The 19317-nt window shown below is 39.8% G+C and overlaps 1 protein-coding gene across 1 annotated transcript in view; it reads left to right on the top strand.

The window, feature by feature from the left end:
• The first annotated feature begins 2283 nt into the window (after positions 1-2283).
• Positions 2284-19317, top strand: part of inpp5l (inositol polyphosphate-5-phosphatase L) — a 29490-nt gene continuing 12456 nt past the window's right edge. The window contains exons 1-5 of the mRNA XM_084054584.1: positions 2284-2519; positions 2568-2759; positions 10581-10622; positions 11632-11732; positions 15388-15475. Coding sequence (XP_083910710.1) covers positions 2697-2759; positions 10581-10622; positions 11632-11732; positions 15388-15475 — 294 coding nt within the window. The 5' untranslated portion in view covers positions 2284-2519; positions 2568-2696. The remainder of the gene's footprint in view (positions 2520-2567; positions 2760-10580; positions 10623-11631; positions 11733-15387; positions 15476-19317) is intronic.

Raw genomic sequence — 19317 nt, forward strand, 5'->3', positions numbered from 1 at the left:
TTTTTTGTTCATGAAATACTTTTTCCATGATTGCTTCAGTGTTGTACACTGAAATACAAGGACGTTCAACATGCAGCTTTAGTTTATATTCTAATTAAGCACATTGTATTGGTAATTATATGCTTGCATAAGAGGTTTGAATGGAAAACGTCCTTCCCTGTTCCTTGAATGCCATTTCTACTTCCCTCACTCCTTCCTGCAGGAAAACCAGCTTTTCTGCATATCTGACAGAAATAAACCATCGCTTAGTTTTGTAAATTGTCTTGTCTTGTGTTTTGGCGTAATCACTTGCAAGCACATTTCCAACTAGCTGTGTTTCTAGTGTAATCAAAAATTTGAAATTCTTTGTCAAGGTGGCCAGTATAGCCTGTGGTGATTCCCTTGGCCAGACCTCACAGGCCAGTCGGCTACAGAAGTCAGAGGGAGCTCCTGTCTTCATTGATTTATCACCCACTGGGCAACAGGCCACTGGAAGAGTTTAGAGGTGAGGACAGAGCGCTCTTTTGAAAATTCTGAACTCTGTTGTTGCTCTACCATACGCTCAGGAACAAGCTGTCCAGCTAGGTTGCCTTTTGGTGGATGTGAAATATGTCTTGATTATTCTGCTGAAGACCTAATCCTAAACACCACAAACTGCCAGCAGTTGGCTTTTTTAGAGGGGTTCCCCTTTAAAATGGCTTTGTTTTAACCGGTGATGGACAGGGCAACACGCTTTTGTTTCGGTTCTGCAGCGGACTCAAACGGACCTATTGATGGCGGTTTGGGGGGTAAAGGATACACAATGGTTCAGGCAGGAAGCAGTGCGAAGACCTCAAAAGGTTGCTTTTTTGTATGCTGTGCCATGTCTTAACAGCTCTGTGCCAGCACTATGGTGAAGCAGCCAGGACTCCAGACATCTTAACCCCTCAGCTGGTGCCCAGACCGGTTCCATAACACCCCAACCCCTATCAACCCCACAGAGGTATATTTTGTTGCTGTCGGGCAGAAACTTTATTCAACTTTTTGTGTTTTTTTTCTTAAATTAATGCCCTATTTGATCATCCTACAGTGTCACACAAAAGCATCAAAAGTAGCAGATCCACAAGCTCGAAAGGCAGTGCAAAGCAACCCGTTTTGAGCTTGTAGATCTGCCACTAGTTATTTTTTTATTTGAATCCTGAAAAGTACAGTTTCGGACAGAGTCGATTGATAAAGTTAATAAGAAATGTGTGCTCTTTATTTCCGGTAAGAAGAAAGGGCACCGATGTCATGCATATTTTAGGATTGCAATAATAAAGTAGCTATTGTATAACCATAAAAAAAAACATTGGGATTCTTATTGCATGTTTGTATAGCCTATGTCTTGGGCGTAACCAGGACATTACAAATTGCCACTACAATATTGAAACAAGTTAGGACTATAAAAAAGTAATAAAGGTTGCAATAAATGGATTATGCATTGCATGCTACTGTTGCCACTCATTCAAGGTGGTGAGTGATATGCACATCCAAAGCAAATCATTTAAGCGGTATCCAGAGATAGGGTCATACTAAAGTAAACTCTTGCTCTTATACTTCAAAAATATAATACAGCTGTTTTTTGTCAAATACAGTACAGTAGGTTACAGTGGTATTTTTTATAGTCTTTTTTACTTTACTGGAGTACTTCCCATTTTTAATAGGCTACTTTTATTTCTACTCCACTACATCTCAGAGACAAACTTTTTACTCCACTACAATTATTTGAAAACTTTACTAAATTAGTTACTTTGAAGATTTTTTATATTATTACAAAACACACATTAACCACTTCAACCCTATTTGGCAGAATAGGGGTTGAAGAAAATAGCAGATCTACAAGCATAATAGGGGTTGAAGAAAATAGCAGATCTACAAGCTCACAACGCGCCGCAAAGCAGGCGTTGTGAGCTTGTAGATCTGCTATTTTCAAAAGATGTTTATACATGACAAACTTGTGAAATGGGACATAGCCTATACTGCATAATGAGTACTTTTACTTTTGGTACTTCAAGTATATTTTGATGCCAATACTTTTGTACTCTTACTCAAGTAAAAACACCGGACGTTTACTTGTAAAACAGAGTAAACTACTACATTGTGGTATTTATACTTTTACTTAAGTGAAATAAATGTCAGTACTTCTTCCACCACTAGTAAAGGTAAGTAAGTGGTAATAAACTTTGAACAAGGAAGGCTATAATTAAGTGTCACAGCAACAGGGCGGAGCTCCAGTCAGAGTTCATAATAACACAACAGTGACACTGTGTGTGTGCGTGTGTGTGTAGCCACAGTACTATAAGTGCCTGGTCTCTGGGTTCTGCTGAGCTTTAGTCAGACAGACAGCAGATTAAGTGCTCTTAAGAACCTACTAGTCCAATTAACCACCATGAAGACCAGAGGAGGAGATCTATGCCATGGATATGAATTCTGATCCTCCTCATCATCAACATCATAACAACGAGAAGCAGCAGCAACCAACCCGCCATAATCAGACCGAAAGCAACGCCTAAACCGAAATAGTAGCCTATTTTGGGCGTTTTTTCAGTTCAGTTTCTTAGTGATTTAAGCTACCCTCCTCCCGGTCAGTCTAGAAGAGTAAAAAGGCCGGTCCTGGACGCACGTCATCCGGCTTCACGCTACGGAGTTCCTCGCCGGGACTATTATATTTCTTCTGGGAGTCGATCATCATCGTTAACATGGAAACAATGTACACAGATGTGTTGCTGGTCACTGCGAATGTGGGATCACTGTTTGACAACGTGAGTAATGTAGCCGAATGAGAAGTTTTAACTATATATATACACTGTTCTTCAGTCAGTTTACAACGTTATTGACCCATGTTTAATGCGTATTGTAGAGGTAGTTCTCTAACGCTATGGGCTAAACTATAATTTCAGTTCTCATAAATACTATAAAAGAAATGGCTGGTTGACACTCAGACCCCAAACAAAGCGTTTGCAGCGTATATACGCTCAATTAGAATATGATAGCAGTAATACACATTAGGTTTAAATTAAACTTACGACTTGGTGGAGAAATAGCCTACAATCTAAAGTTAGACGCGCAAAATCGGGGCATATTCTGTAGGACATGCGCGTAATGACTGTAGGGAGTCTAGAACACTGTTTCCCAAACAGTGGGTCGGGACCCATTTGTGGGTCGCCAGTGAATATCCCTTTATTTTTTGTTTCCAAAATGTTGTCATTAATTATTATTATTTTAAAATATTTTTAAGAGATTTCCACAAAAAATAACACATTTTCCTGAGTTGAAAACAAATACAAACATTTTTCAAAATTAATTTAATAAATAACACAAAAAAAAACACAACATTTCAGAAATTCCCTAAATTAGAGAACAAAAGTAGTGAAAATAGCAGATCTGCAAGCTCGCAACGTGCGAAGTGATGCGTTGTGACATGAGCTTGTAGATCAGCTATTTTCAGTTGTTTGGTTCCCGGGCAAACATTTGATTTCTCTTTTGGGTCTTGAGCTAAAAAGTTTGGGAAACACTGGTCTAGAAGTTAGTGCACTGCCAAGAGTGATCCTCTTGCTGTAGCCTACTTATGAAACAGCTCCCAAAGTCAGTCACAGGTTAAATGATATAAAAGTAAGATATAATTGTAGTAGCCTAGGGCAAGTTGCATTTGTAAGCAAATTGCCAGTTGTAGCCTAACCACATGCCACACCATTGGAATGTGAGCAGGTTTCATACCTGTCCGGTAAACGCCAAGGGCCCAAAAAGGTGAACCCAACCCCAGGGGGCCAAGGTGAACCCAACCCCAGGGGGCCAAGGTGAACCCAACCCCATGGGGGCCCAAGGGGAACTCAACCCCAGGGGCCCAAGGTGAAACCAACCCCCCAGGGGCCCCAGGTGAACCCAACCACAGGGGCCAAGGTGAACCCAACCCCAGGGGCCAAGGTGAACCCAGCCCCAGGGGGCCAAGGTGAACCCAACCCCAGGGGCCAAGGTGAACCCAACCCCAGGGGCCAAGGTGAACCCAGCCCCAGGGGGCCAAGGTGAACCCAACCCCAGGGGCCCAAGGAAGATTGAATCTTGTCAAACTGCAGTCTTTGTAACTATTTTATTTTCGTTATTGTTTTTAGGCTACTTGGTCTTGTTGGCTGTGTTGTCCATTTTTGTTTTGTTTTGTTGACCCTACCCCCCTTGAAGGCCAGCAAAACATTTTTTTATTTGTTCAGTTTAAATGCTTGATTTTTTATTTAACTGACTTTAATATGTAATATTATTATGAGGGCTCTGCACAACTAGGTTAAGAGGGTTTCTGTTTAAATCCCAGCACTTTGAGTTGTTCCAGCTAGGCTGGGCTGTCATAAAACTTCCAGGCTTTTAGACATGGGGGAGGAGAGCACTATAAACTCATGGAAATCTGGCCCTGGACCATGTTTCCGGTTGCCATATCTGGCAGTGGCACCAATGGAAACACGTTTGATCCCATTGTGGGAGATATCTGTAAACAGAATATCTTCCCTTGGGGCCATAAGCTTTTCTACTTATTTGGCCCCTTGATTTGTATAAACAAACACTTCATAACATTTAGACAGCCTTCAGGATAAGGCCAAAGGCACAAGTAAGTACTGTACTTCACAGCAGGGTAAATCCTATTGCTATGCAGAATTGACTGGTTTAAGTCTTTGGTAAAAGCCATTGTCCATTCAACATGGTCCATTTTACGTTAATGGCCAAGAAGAACGGTATGTTTGACTGTCTAGTATCTTGGAGTTAATCTCTTATCCAAATTATGAAGATCATTTTAATTTAGAACTTTGCTGAGCCCTTCAAGAAGTTGCCTGTTATATATTGTGTTCATACCTGTGTTAGAACTTTGTATTGTATTATTTGTACATGGTACAGGTACATGTACAGGTACATGATATATTGGTGTGGTCGATATATCGCCATTACTTTTTTGACAGCATCAGTATTTACAGTTATATACAGTATGTAGCTGATGTGTCCCAATCATAATAGGTGATTTCAAACATTTTCAGAAATGGCAGATCTACAAGCTCACAACGCTTCGCGCAACGTGACACATCGTGAGCTTGTAGATCAGCTATTTTTTACATTTTAAAGCCCAGTCCACACCAATGATCTACTCTAGTTCAAGTTTCGCAACCACTATTATTCCGAAACTGTGCCGACCTGCGCAACGGGTCAATTCAGACCGTTGCAATATCCTGCAACTGGTTGCAAGTTGCAACTACTGTAGTTGCGTTGCAAATCATCGGTGTGGACCCTGGGCTTTAAGTGGTTATTTGTGTTTGTTTAGATTGATTTGCTTTTAAGTTGATTAATCTCAAATAGAAACTTAAATAAAATCTTATGTTTTTTCAAATGTATTACAAAATCATTGCATTTTTGACACATTACTGGTGAAAACATCGTTAATCGGTGGTCTAGGAATCAGCATCAGACCCAAACATCTGGCATTGGTCGGGCTCTATGAAACCTTTCTACTATTAACATTACCACTTCATGTGTTCACCTGAATTACAACGCAGGTCTCCCGCATGGGAAAACAAGCATTTACTGCCAGTCACCTGGGCTACAGGCAGGGCTACTCTGTTAGATTCATTTGCCCCCCCCCCCCTCCCCCCTTTGACCACCCCCAATCGGGAAACCCAATCTGGGTCATCATGATAAACACCTGGTTTCGAAGCTGGGTCTGCCACATGGGGAAACCATCCATAGGGTGTGTAACCCACCCCCCTTATAATGGCCTCCATTACTGGCAGACTGCTGCACATTGTCACTGTTTACTGTTCTGCAATGAAAATGTCTCTATAGTACATTTATGTCAGTGCTTACACTGATCACAGTGTCATTATATAAGTTGTGTGTGTGTGTGTGTGTGTGTGTGTGTGTGTGTGTGTGTGTGTGTGTGTGTGTGTGTGTGTGTGTGTGTGTGTGTGTGTGTGTGTGTGTGTGTGTGTGTGTGTGTGTGTGTGTGTGTGTGTGTGTGTGTGTGTGTGTGTGTGTGTATGTGTGTGTGTGCGTGTGCGTGTATGTGTGCATGCGCGCATGTTGTGTGTTCTTCAAGTATCCTTTGATTCCTGAAGTGCACGAATAAGTGTACATAATGTACTACAAATGTTGGGAAACGAAAAAGCTGATGTAGAAGTTGACCAGTTTCTCCTGAAGGTATCGTTCAACAGTGCTCCCATGTACCCGGTAGAAACCCAGAGAGTTCATTTACCTCCGAGAGACCCTTACAGGCCCATTGGTACATGGGCAGTGGTGGAAAAAGTACTCACATTTATACCCCATTGTAGAAATAGTCTATATACAAAAGTATTGGCATAAAAATATACTTTAAGTAACAAAAGTAAAAGTACTCATTATGCAGAAGGTCCCATTTCACAAGTTTTCACAGGTTTTCAAAGAAATGTTTTAAAAAATAGCAGATCTACAAGCTTACAACTTGTCGCTTTGCGCCTTGCGTTGTGAGCTTGTAGATCGGCTATTTTCAAATAGCCTAAATATACATAGAGCATTAGGGCTGAAGTGGTTAATGTATGTTTTGTAATGATTATCAAAATCTATAAAGTAACTAGTAACTTAAGTTTTCAAATAATTGTAGTGGAGTAAAAGTACAATATTTGCCTCTGAGATGTACAGTAGTGGAGTATAAGTAAAATTGGAAAAACTCCAATAAAGTAAAAAGTCCTGAAAAGTGTACTTAAGTACAGTACTTGAGTAAATGTACATAGTTACTTTCCACCACACATTGTGACATGTGGACACACAGATGTTATAGTGTAAGGTGTATTTTGACTTAGAGCAGGCTCTGATAAGCATGCACAGTCTTGCTGCCTCAGACGCTAATCTTTGGGTTTTGCCACACAAGGAAGGGCATTGTGAAAACAAAAGTAACATCATGGCTATTTTTTCCTTGTAGATTTTAAATGTCAAACCAAAGAATTTATAATCCATGGTAGTATAATTTCCTAGATGTGTCACAATCTGGTGGTGTGGCAGGACAGCAAGGCAGGCAGAGTTCAAACCCCAAAGATTGGGTGATGTATTACAAAATAACAGGGAAAACATCACAATCACAAACTAACAAGATACAACACTAAACATGATGTGACACCAAACAATGACTCCACAAAATTGACTGGGAACAAGACTAATATACACACGAGGACTGATTACACATGAGAAACACTAGAACAAGAATATAACACATAGAAAAACCTAAATCCTAAATAAGATAAAAGTTTACCGATTAACCACTGAGCCCAATTTTATACCTCAGCTATTCAAAAATAGCCGATCTACAAGCTCACAAATTGTTAACCCACAAAGAGCTGTGAACTTATAGATCTGTGTAATCAAAAAGAAAGAGGGGGGGGGCTAAAGTCAATCGTTTGGACAATTTAAACAATTTCACCTATAATAACATGACAAATGTTTTGATGGATGAGTCTTATTGGGTAAAGAGGCTGATGATGCTGTTGTTCACATGTGTGTACAAGTTGTCAGCTACCGGAATTACACATGAGGTATCCTTCTGGACGCAGTGGCCACTCTGGCATGCAAATACAGTATGCAAAGCCACCACTGCTGCTCAGCCAATGTCACCAGTGTCATCTGGCCAGGGGGGAAAATGTTGCATACATGTGCTCTTTTGGTTTCTGTGGGGAAACCTGCCGGTTCACTGGCATTTGTAGGCTATGACGTGTCCTCATGTCATGTCTTCTTAGCTCAAGGAGGAATTGGTGACGTGAATACCAGTGTATCTGTGGAAAGTTATTTCTGGCTTTCAGACGGAGGCGATTTTAAGTGCCTCTTAGGTGAGCACAGGTTATGGTTGGTATGAATGCAGAAGCTTTTCGTTGCCATGGTTAGAGCACAGGTTATGGTTGGTATGAATGCAGAAGCTTTTCGTTGCCATGGTTAGATATTTAACTCATTAAGACCTGAGGCCGATTCTACAAAGGTCTTCTAAATCCTATAAGTTTTCTGAAAAAACAATGTTGTATATCACTGCTCAAACGTTTGTCAAGGACCCTCAATTTGGCCGCAGGGGGACCCCCAGAAGGAAAGATTGGAGTGTTTGCTTCAAAAAATATATATTCAAAGATTTGCACATATTTGCAAGATTTAAAAAAAATAGCAGATCTACAAGCTCATAGCGCGTCACGAGCTTGTAGATCTGCTATTTTTGAATAGCCTAAGTCTAAAATGACACAGATGCTTTCCCGGTTTTAATGGGATAATCACATAGAGGAATATTGTCTACAGACAATATTGTCTGGCTGCTGTGTGAGTGACCATTGCACTCCTTACCACTATAGCTGCATATAATGTCATCTTTAATATTCACTCTGGATAAGAGCACCAGCCAAATATGTACAACCTAAATGTACAAACGTGGCTGTTTGTTCCCAACAGGAAGAAAGACTTGCTTGGTAAAAAACGCCAAATTGACACACAGTGGTGTGTAAGGTTGATCTCTACTCATGCATGTTTTAAGTGTTCTACCGGTCTTGCATTATTAAGCACACCCTCTAGAACTAATGAATGGAATAGATGCAGTACAGGTACACCTGCTCATATGATAATAGCTTGTACAGTCAAGCTATCCTGTATACATGTGTGAGGATTGAATTGTACATACAGGATATATTAAACAGACAGCCAGGTTTTCACGATCGAAGTTATTTTTATTTTCACAAGTAGCCATACAGGATCACATACGCTGCAGTGGTACTAGATCTAAAATCCTGTCCTGTAGTTACAAACACATTTCACACAGGAGAGCAGATGGTTCTCTTCTTTTCCAGGCTGGCTCTCTCTCAATGATTTGAGATGACTGATTTATAGTGTTGTGCCTCGATTTCCTCGATGCACAACAAGTGCGCAGCCACACCCAGCTCTGAGACCAGTTATAGTTTGACTCACGCCAGATGTGATTTCTTAAATCAGCCCTCCTTCATCTCACATACCCCCATCGCCAAACTGAGGCTGAGGCTAAAAAATAATGCAAAACACCAGACTCTGACACAGGGTTACCATACCTAACATAAACAAGACTCTGAAACAGGGTTACCGAGCCTAAAATAATAAAACCCCTCCGACACCACTCCCACTCACCTCCCCAATGTCCAGCCAACCCCGCCCTCCCCCTCGGAGACCAGAGGCCTGGAAAGCTGTCTTGACTGGGGGAGTGAGTCCTTCCCAGATTGACCAGCTCCACCCTCCCTCTCAGAGGCCCGAGAGGCCTGGGGCTGCTGACCCGACTGGTGGAGGTTGCTCTGGGCTCGGGGCTGCTGCCGAGGCTGCTTGGATAGGCTGGGAGGAAGTGCAGCAGCTGGGTCACGATGGTGGCTCCTTGGTGGATTCTCCAGCTGCAGGCGGAACTGGCCGTGGTGGCTGCTGCGCTGCTTCCCCAGCCCAGACGGTGGACACCACCGTTGACTTCAGCTGCTGCTGGGGAGGGGCTGTGTGCCTGAAAGATGGGGATAGATAGTACTGTGGCCCCTCAAGGACACTGCTGACCCCCACATCGCTAGGGTTGATAGCCAGGCCTATGACCCTAACTGCTGCTGGGACCTGTAGCGCCCGGGCTCGATGGTCCTCACCAGGACAGTGGGGGCTGGTCCTCACCAGGATGCCGCAAACACGTAGCCCGGCTCAGTGGCTCGTCCTCCCCCAGGACTCCGCTGGTCCCTCTCTGCTCCTCATGGCCAGGTTGTGTCGCTCCCTGCCGTCTTCCCAGCCAATGCACCAGTGTGACAGACAGGCTCTTGGGCTTGACGCACAACCACTGCGAGCTCAACGCACTGGGGATCCACAAGAACATCAAGAAGATCAAAGAGGACAAGGTCCGCCTCCAGGAGGTCCACGGCGGCATCCAGGGCCTCATGAGTTTCATTGAGGCATACAAGAAAAACGAAGAACAATTGCAGAAGCAGCTACAACAGAGCCTGTTCAGGCCTGAATGCGCCGAAAGCATGAACACAGGAGATCTGGATGTACAGATGGAAGGGGAGTTAAAGCCTTCCTGAATATACTGTCTGACATGCTGTGGTACTACTAGATGTAAAATCCTGTAGCTACAAACACACTTCACGCAGATGGTTCTCTTCTGTCTGGACAGTGGCTCTCTCTTAAAAGTTGTGGAGATGACTGATTTATCCTGTTATGTCTCGATTTCCTCGATGCACAACAGGTGCGCAGCCACACCCAGCTCTGAGTCCGGTTATAGTTTGATTCAGGCCAGGTGTGACTGCTTAAATCAGCCTTCCTCCATTTCACATACACCCCATCGCCTATCCCCCCTTCCAAGCAAAAATAATGCAAAACACCAGACTCTGACACAGGGTTACCATACCTAACATAAACAATGGACTCTGAAACAGGGTTACCATTCCTAAAAAAATTAAACATCTCCAACACCACTGTCCCACTCACCTCCCCAATGTCCAGCCAACCCTGCCCTCCCCTTCCCTCTTGGAGACCGGAGGGAAGGGGATTTTTGTTATAGATCTAGAGTGTGTTATAGAAAGAGAAATCCCTGAAATGTAAAGTATCTTTCTGTCTCTTTGCAGGTGGGAGAGATTCAAAGCGAATGGCTGAGAGAATTTTATACGGTGAGTTTGGGACCTCTCTTGTTGATTAGTCTAGTCTACGAGTACATTACTTTTAGATGTCTATAACAGCTCTTTCATGGGGTGAGTTTTTTGTGTGTTCTATCTTTACAATGCTCATGTGTGCCCAGCCTATTTACAGTACTGTACTACTGGTATAGAAAAGTTCAGTATGTCCTATGTTTATGCTATAGCGTGTGTTTTGCACACACTTGGGTCTGGTTTAGAAATGCCAGAAGCACACAAACACACTGAGTTGGATACCCATAATAAAGAATAAAAACTACTGTACCGTGCCCACTGTAGAACCAGTACTGTTACTGTGCACACTGCTGTGCACTGAACATTTCAAGCTTTCAAGTTCATGACACTGAAATACTGAGCTCTGGTAATACATGATTGCCCTGTTTTATAACAGACTAGGGATGGGAGGGTATAAGAATTCATATTTTATCGCAATTATTATTCTTTTTTTTATACCCATGAGCGTGTCTATCCTCACAAGTGACCTGAAAAGGCTATCTAGCTCACTAGTTTCCTTCCTTCTTTCAGTGGGCACATTATCACACGCCTATGACCACAACTAAAGGCAGAAGTGAACATGCTATTGGCAGTATGGCACATCACTCTCTAGGCTTAAGTCTAAGCAGTACTGTTTGATGACAGAAAAGTATTCAGGTTTTTATTTTTACTAAAAGGGGTTCAAAGCAGTTTGACGCTATACCACAATGCCACTTGTCATTGCATTTATGCAGGGGATCTTATCATTTAGGATTATCCTTATTTAATACCGTTTTTGCATTTATTCTGCTGTCCTTTCCATACGCGTCTCTGTCCAGTAGCTTCTTTTTTAATAGAGAGAGTCTGCTTCTGTTCTTGTTAGTTTTTCACAATAACAACAAAAGTTTTAAGCAATATTTTGAGTCACAAGCATCAAATATCATGAATTGCAATTAGTTTGGCCAGGATAATCGTGACATAACATTTTCATATCATCCTATACCTACAACAGACCGTCTACAACCACAAGCCACGGTTCATCGCTCTGCACTTCCAGGAGGTTGGAGGGAAGGACTACATGCTCAACATGGGTCACGCAGAGAACTTCTTCAGGTAGGATTACTGTGCTTTTATAATGGGCCATGTCTGAACAATGGACACATCAAACCGAATTTACCTGCTGTACGGGTCCACTTGGTTCCAACTCTTCAGACTGAGTTTTTTTTTACTGTGTAGAGCACTGTTTCCCAAACAGTGGGTCGGGACCCATGTTTGGCCCATTTTTATGGGCCAATACCAGGTTTTTTGTTGTTGTTTTTTTCGTTTACTACATTTAAAAATATATGTTATTTCTAAAGATTTTCAAGATATATCAAACAATTTTCAAGCGAATTTCATCAATAAAAAAAAAAGAAATCAAAGAAGAAAAAAGGTACGTAAGAGGTAGTGAAAATACCAGATCTACAAGCTCACAACGTGACGCATCACAAGTCACGACACGTTGTCAGCTTGTAGATTGGCTATTTTCACTATAGTTTGGGTCCCGGGTAGACATCAAATTTCTCTTTTGGGTCTCAAGCTAAAAAGTTTGGGAACCAGTGGTGTAGAGTACGGGTCCATTTGGTTCCATTTTTTTTTTACACTCTTCAGAGTGAGTTTTTTACTGTGTAGAGGCCACCTGTTGCTTTCCCAGACATTTTTTTAATCACTATAGATTAAATAAGATAACGACAATAGTTGTCGTTATCTGTATTTAGTATTTCACAACTGTTCGCTTCTGTGGAACTGGTTCCTCAAATGAATCCATGCGCAGAAGAAGAGCATAGTTTTCATGGCAACGATGTGAAAACAGAACAGTGCATCAGAGTGCAGTCACATACAGTTGTGTACTCCCAGGTAAAAAAATAGCATACTAAAAATATATTTTTGATGAATGTGTTAAAGTATATTTTTAGTACGGATGTACTATTTTGGCCGACTTAAATTGAACTTAAGTGTACTCAAGTACAATTAAATTACTACTTAATGTATGCTTGAGTACACTAAAAGTGCAATAAGTGTGCTAAATTCGTACAACTTTTTACAAACTTTAAGTATACTTAGTACAGTAGTGAAAAGTATACCCACGAGCAGTCAAAATGCACTTTTAGTGCAATTATATTATATTATTAGTGTGTTGTAAATCTACTTTAAATGGGATTACAGTACATTATCAGTTGTATAAAAGTGTATTATTAAAACACTTTTATCATATTAATAATAGTTTTCAAATGTACTTTTTAACTGTCCGATTTAGTTTATTTAAAATGTATTAAAGTATATTTTTAGTATGGATGTACTATTTTGGCCGAACTAAATTGAGCTTAAGTGTACTCAAGTACTATTAAATTACTACTTAAGGTATGCTTGAGTATACTAAAAGTGCAATTTGTGTGCTAAATTCGTACAACTTTTTACAAACTTTAAGTATACTTAGTACAGTAGTGAAAAGTATACCCACGAGCGGTCTAAATGCACTTTTAGTGCAATTATATTATATCATTAGTGTGCTGTAAATCTACTTTAAATGGGATTACAGTACATTATCAGTAGTGTAAAAGTGTATTATTAAAACACTTTTATCATATTAATAATACTTTTCAAATGTACTTTTTAAGTGTCCCATTTAGTTTATTTAAAATGTATTAAAGTGTATTTTTAGTATGGATGTACTATTTTGTGACAAGTGACAAGATGGTGACAAAAACGGAACAGTTGATTATGTCATAATCACATGACTGCAAATTTGAAAGGCAGAGCCAATGGCTCTGCTGAAAGGGAACCCTGTGACTCTGACCAATCACAGGGAAGCCAGTGCAGCATGCAGTCTCAGGATTGCAGGACTTCTAATGTATTTAAATTATTCTACACTTTAATAAAGCATATTAATAGTATATTAAAAAGGATTTGCAAATAATCATACTTTAGTATTATAAGTTATTTTTAACAGAGTATTAATAATTAATAATTTTTAAAAGTGCACTAAAATACAACTTAAAATTATTATAGTGCATTTTGTATTATTATAATTAAATAAACATATAATGAAGTTAAGTATACTTTAATGAAGCATAGAAATAGTGTATTATAACATTCTTAAACTACACTTAATTCCTACTATAAGTATTAGTAAGTTAGTATACTTTTTTAATGTACACTGGCATATCATTTTAATATACTTACATTAAAGTACAGTTATTTTAAGTATATTTAAATACATTTCTAATTGAGTGCAATTAAAGTACACTAAAATAAAGTATGCTAACAGTGTATTACAAATGTCTGAAAAATAAATGTACTTATATTAAAATACTAAAAGTACACTTATAAGCATTAGTAGTTTATTATACTTTTTCAAAGTACACTGGCATATCATTTTAATATACTTACATTAAAGTACAGTTATTTTAAGTATATTTAAATACATTTCTAATTGAGTGCAATTAAAGTACACTAAAATAAAGTATGCTAACAGTGTATTACAAATGTCTGAAAAATAAATGTACTTATATTAAAAATACAAAAAGTACACTTATAAGCATTAGTAGTTTATTATACTTTTTCAAAGTACACTGGCATACAACTTTCAATGTTCTTACATTAAAGTACAGTTATTTTAAGTATATTTAAATACATTTCTAATTGAGTGCAATTAAAGTACACTAAAATAAAGTATGCTAACAGTGTATTACAAATGTCTGAAAAATAAATGTACTTATATTAAGTATACTAAAAGTACACTTTTAAGCATTAGTAGTTTATTATACTTTTTCAAAGTACACTGGCATACAACTTTCAATGTTCTTACATTAAAGTACACTTATTTTAAGTACATTAAATACATTTCTAATGGAGTGCAATTAAAGTACACTTAAATAAAGTATACTAACAGTGTATTACAAATGACTGAAAATAAATGTATTCTTCTTAAGTACACTAAAAGCTCACTTATAGGTATTAGTAATTTAGTATACTATCTCAAAGTACACTGGCATACAAATTTTAATATACTTACATTAAAGTGCACTTCTTTTTAGTATATTAAAATACATTTGCAATGGAGTGCAATTATAGTACACTTACATATATTAGACTAACAGTGTATTACAAATGACTTTACTATAAATACACTTTTCTTAAGTACACTAAAAGTACACTATTAAGCAGTTTCAATTTAGTGTACTTTTAAAAAGTGTGCTAACATTTACTTAAAAATATACTTTGCAAAAAGTACACTTTGGATAAGTACATTAAAAATACATTTCAAGTATTCCGTAATTAGTATATTTATTTTTAGTACATTGAAGTTGAACTTAATTACATCTTTTTCTAAGTATACTTTGTATAAGTTTATTTTTAATATTCTTTTAATTAAGTACAAAAATCCAAAGTATACTTTTAATAATATTAGTACACTTATATTATGTTTTTCATATACTAAAGTATACTACTTTTTTACCTGGGCTGCTATTATTCATTGCATGTTGTATTCCCCAAGCAAGTAAAGAATCACTCAAAATAATCCACACCCTGCATGAGAGCTGATTTGGTTTATTATAATAATTTTGGAGAAACAATATACTTTGGTCTGTAAACATCTGGGTATAAAAAATGTGTTTAGCAACTACAAGATCACCTCCGTCTTATTTACATAACCTGTGTATTATGTGAGCATCACAGAAATAATGTTATTAGCTGCCACGTTTTGTAATAATTCTTGTGTCTGCAGGATTATTGAATCCAGTGAGGAGATGAGAGACTTTGACCGGAGTTGCATCTACGTGGACAACCACTTCAAATCAGAGGACAGCTTCACGGTGAGCAACAAGAGCAGTTCACCTCTTTGTCCAGTAGATGGAGCCCTCCACCACATTAGTGTTGTGGCGTTTTAAAGGGGGAACAGTGCAGTAGGCCTAAGTAACTGATCATGTTTTGAGGCTGACAAACTGGACCGGGTGGGCATAGCATAGCCAATGTTGTATTGTCTTCCTTGCAGTTAGGTTTTTCCATGTGCTGTCTTGACATCAAAAAGACTAATATTGTATTGCATTAAAGTAGACAGTTTTATGTTGTCAGACTATTATCACAGTGCATGTTTGCTATTGTGAAACTTGCCATTGCTTGAAGTTATGAGGTGCATCGTCACATATGCAGTGGTATTTGTAGAACAGTACAATATTATCCTTTTTTATCTATTATGAAGCAATTGTTTCACATATTATTTTCACTTGTTCAAACTTGCCGCTATTTTCAAATAGCCTATGTATAAAATAGGGCTAAAGTAGTTAATGTATGTTTCATAATGTAATAATTTAAATCTGCAAAGTAACTAGTAACTAAAGTTTTCAAATAATTGTAATGGAGTAAAAGTACAATATTTGCCTCTGAGATGTAGTGGAGTAGAAGTAAAAGTACTGAAAATTGGAAATACTCCAGTAAAGTAAAAATACCTAAAAATTTGACTTAAGTACAGTACTTGAGTAAATGTACTTAGTTACTTTACAACACTGGACACTGTCAACCAGTGGAAATCACATCCTACCCGACATCAGCATCACAATTTCTCAATGGAATACAAGAGTAGGGATACCACCTCCTCCACTACAGATAGTACTTGTTATATTGTATTTACATTATATACTCTGCCATACAGATTGGTGCATACAACATTAGACTGCACAAACGCACAGGTGCACCAATAGTTAACGAGCAACAGCCTCCATGGATGACATTGATCTTAAAAACATAGTACAATACAGTGTGGCGTTTGGCATCATGGTAGGTATAGGCTCCTAGCATGGGTACAGTCAGAGGCTGGCCGTTTAAAGACAGGTTTGTAAGGTAACTCTGGACTCTACCCATACCTTCATATCCTCATCCATCATTTAAACTCCGGTTTCTCGTGGTCGTAGCTGTAAAGCCAGAGCATGTCTCTCTGCTGCGTGTGTCTGTGGTACTAAACTGCCATTATATACATCTGCCAGGAGAGCTGCTTGGCTCATGGGCTCTGCCTCTCAATCTCCACACCTCTCATCTCCTGCCACCTTGTCCAATGACCTCTTATTATACCAGACAAGGTCTGTCTTCTAAACTTCAGCCTGAGTGTTAATTTAACCATGAAAGAGTAGAAATGGAGCCAGTAAGTGTCCAGTTTTGTTAGGGTTTAGATCCCTCCGTCCCGCTTATAGTCTGATCGTCTGTGAGGAAAGTGTGTTTCTAAAACTATTAACTCCATCGTAATCGACATTTAGCCACACGCAGCAAAATCCTGAGTCTTAATTCAACTCTGGAAGTGTCCATTTTTACACTTTACGGGTCCCATTCTACAAATGCCTTCTAAATCAGTAGTTCTCAAACTTTTTCAAGTCAAAGACCCCCAAAATGATGAAACAATGTTTTGTTCCAGGGACCCCCAGAAGAGTGTGTTAAAGAAAAAAATCTAAACTATTCAAAATCTTTTGAATCTGATATTCAAAAATAGCAGATGTACAAGCTTGCAGTGTGACACGAACACTAAAATGACAAAGATGCTTTCCTTGTTTTAATGGGTTAAACCCTACATACTTAGTTGACTGGGGTCCCCAGTCCCCAGGGGGCCCTATGCTAGATCCTCTAGTATTTCTCTCTACACCAAATCTCTTTGCCGGAAAATAAATCTGATCTACAAGCTCACAATGCATCACGAAAAGTCATGTGTTGTAATCTTGTAGGCCTGCTATTTTCGCCAGAATGGGGCTGCTAAAGTTCATGCGGTTAAGAATTTACCGTGCAGTAAGTACAGTAAAGACCTTTGTCACCCCAAAAAGTATTGTCCATAAAGGTCGTCTGTCACTGTTGCTTAAATTCCCCCGTCTTGATTGGGCCCATATGGTCTCTAGGAGGTGAGGAAAGTGGCTGAGAGTATTTCTAAAACTATTAACCCCAACTCCTCCCAGGTGAGACCCCCAGACTGGGTGCTGTGACAGTAGGGGTCAATGGTTGTGTCCGCACGCCGAGGTGAGTGAAGTCAAAGGGGGAACGTCGTCAATGGCCAGGTGTTGGGGTGTAGACAGCGCAAAGTCAATACATTTAACTCTAGATTAAAACTATTGATCCCCTAGCCCATTTGTGCACAATAAATAAAGTGTGTGAGGGGAGTTGTAGACAGCTGGGACTGTGTTTCCCCCTGTGCTGGATCAGTTGCACCCCCACATCGCTTTGCCCTGAGAGAACTGCAGAGCCCCCCCCCACCTCCACCAAAACCCCCCACCCACACCCCCACCCCCCGATGCCTCATTCTCATTTCGTCGGTGCCACCTGCATTGATTTTCAATTTGTTTCCCGTTGGCTTCAGATCATCAGTTATATGGCCAAGAGAGAGTTTGGGGGGGTGCGGGGGGGGGGGGGTACTGCCCTGTGAGGGGATGCAGAAGTGTGTGTGTGTGTGTGTGTGTGTGTGTGTGTGTGTGTGTGTGTGTGTGTGCGTGTGCGTGTGTCGGGGGAGCAGACTTGCATGCATTCCCAGTACAAATGGAGTTTTGATAAAAAATCACTTGTAAGTCAATATTTTTTTATTAAACTGTGCACAAACCTGATTGATGAAGATCGGTGTTTGGCAGAGTATGTGGAGGAGAATATCTCTCTGTGTGTGTGTGTGTGTGTGTGTGTGTGTGTGTGTGTGTGTGTGTGTGTGTGTGTGTGTGTGTGTGTGTGTGTGTGTGTGCTCGCGCCTGCGTGCGCGCATGTGTGCATGCGCGTGTGTGCATGCTTGCATGTATGGGTGTATGTTTGTTTTTGTGACTGTGCGTATTTTTCGTTATTTCTTTCAGCTTCAGCTGTGTGTGTGCGTGTGTGTGTGTGTGTGTGTGTGTGTGTGTGTGTGTGTGTGTGTGTGTGTGTGTGTGTGTGCATGCGTGCGTGCGAGAATTGTAACAACTACAAAATAAAGAACACAGATCAAACCTACTTACTTAACCATCTGTTATAATATAGTTTTATCAATTAGAATAATACAACATTGTACAGTATTACAGACTACGTCTGACCTATGATACCACAATACAATTACAATGGCAGCTTATCCAGCCTATTTATTCATCAAGCACAAACAATCCTACGCTAGCCATTGGTTCTGGACCAGCCCGTCTAGGTCTAGGCTTTAGGAGTTTAACGATTCCCTCTTAGCGGTCCGATTCCTTAACGGTTCCATATGGTCCCTTACAGGTCTGTAACTCTGAGAGTGTACAAATGGAGCCAAATGGACCCATATGGTTCCTTTTGTGCACTCTCAGAGTTATGGTGGTCCTTGAAATTAAAAAGTTTGAGAACCACTATTTTAATACACTTTGACAGTGTGATAAAAAACGTTTCCGGAAACGGTTCCAAATGTGAGGGAACCGATTCCTGTTCCTCGATGTTTGATACAGTTCCTGGATGCGGTTCCTCCGGTTCCGGATCCCAACCCTATCTATCTAGGTCAGCAGTTTGTATTTAGTAGTTTTAAGTTTCACATCCTACAGTAATAACAGGTACTACGTACTCCCCCTCTGTATTCCGCTGTTCTTTTTCCACAAATTGCACCCTCATTATAAACATTTGAGTGTGTGAAATACACTTACAAATTCAATATCGGTTTGATTGATCTTCATTTGCACACAGTACTTATAGCCGTTCGTCGTGC

This window comes from Gymnoscopelus microlampas (assembly GCF_963454915.1).
Source record: "Gymnoscopelus microlampas genome assembly, chromosome: 4".
Taxonomy (NCBI): Eukaryota; Metazoa; Chordata; class Actinopteri; order Myctophiformes; family Myctophidae; genus Gymnoscopelus; species Gymnoscopelus microlampas.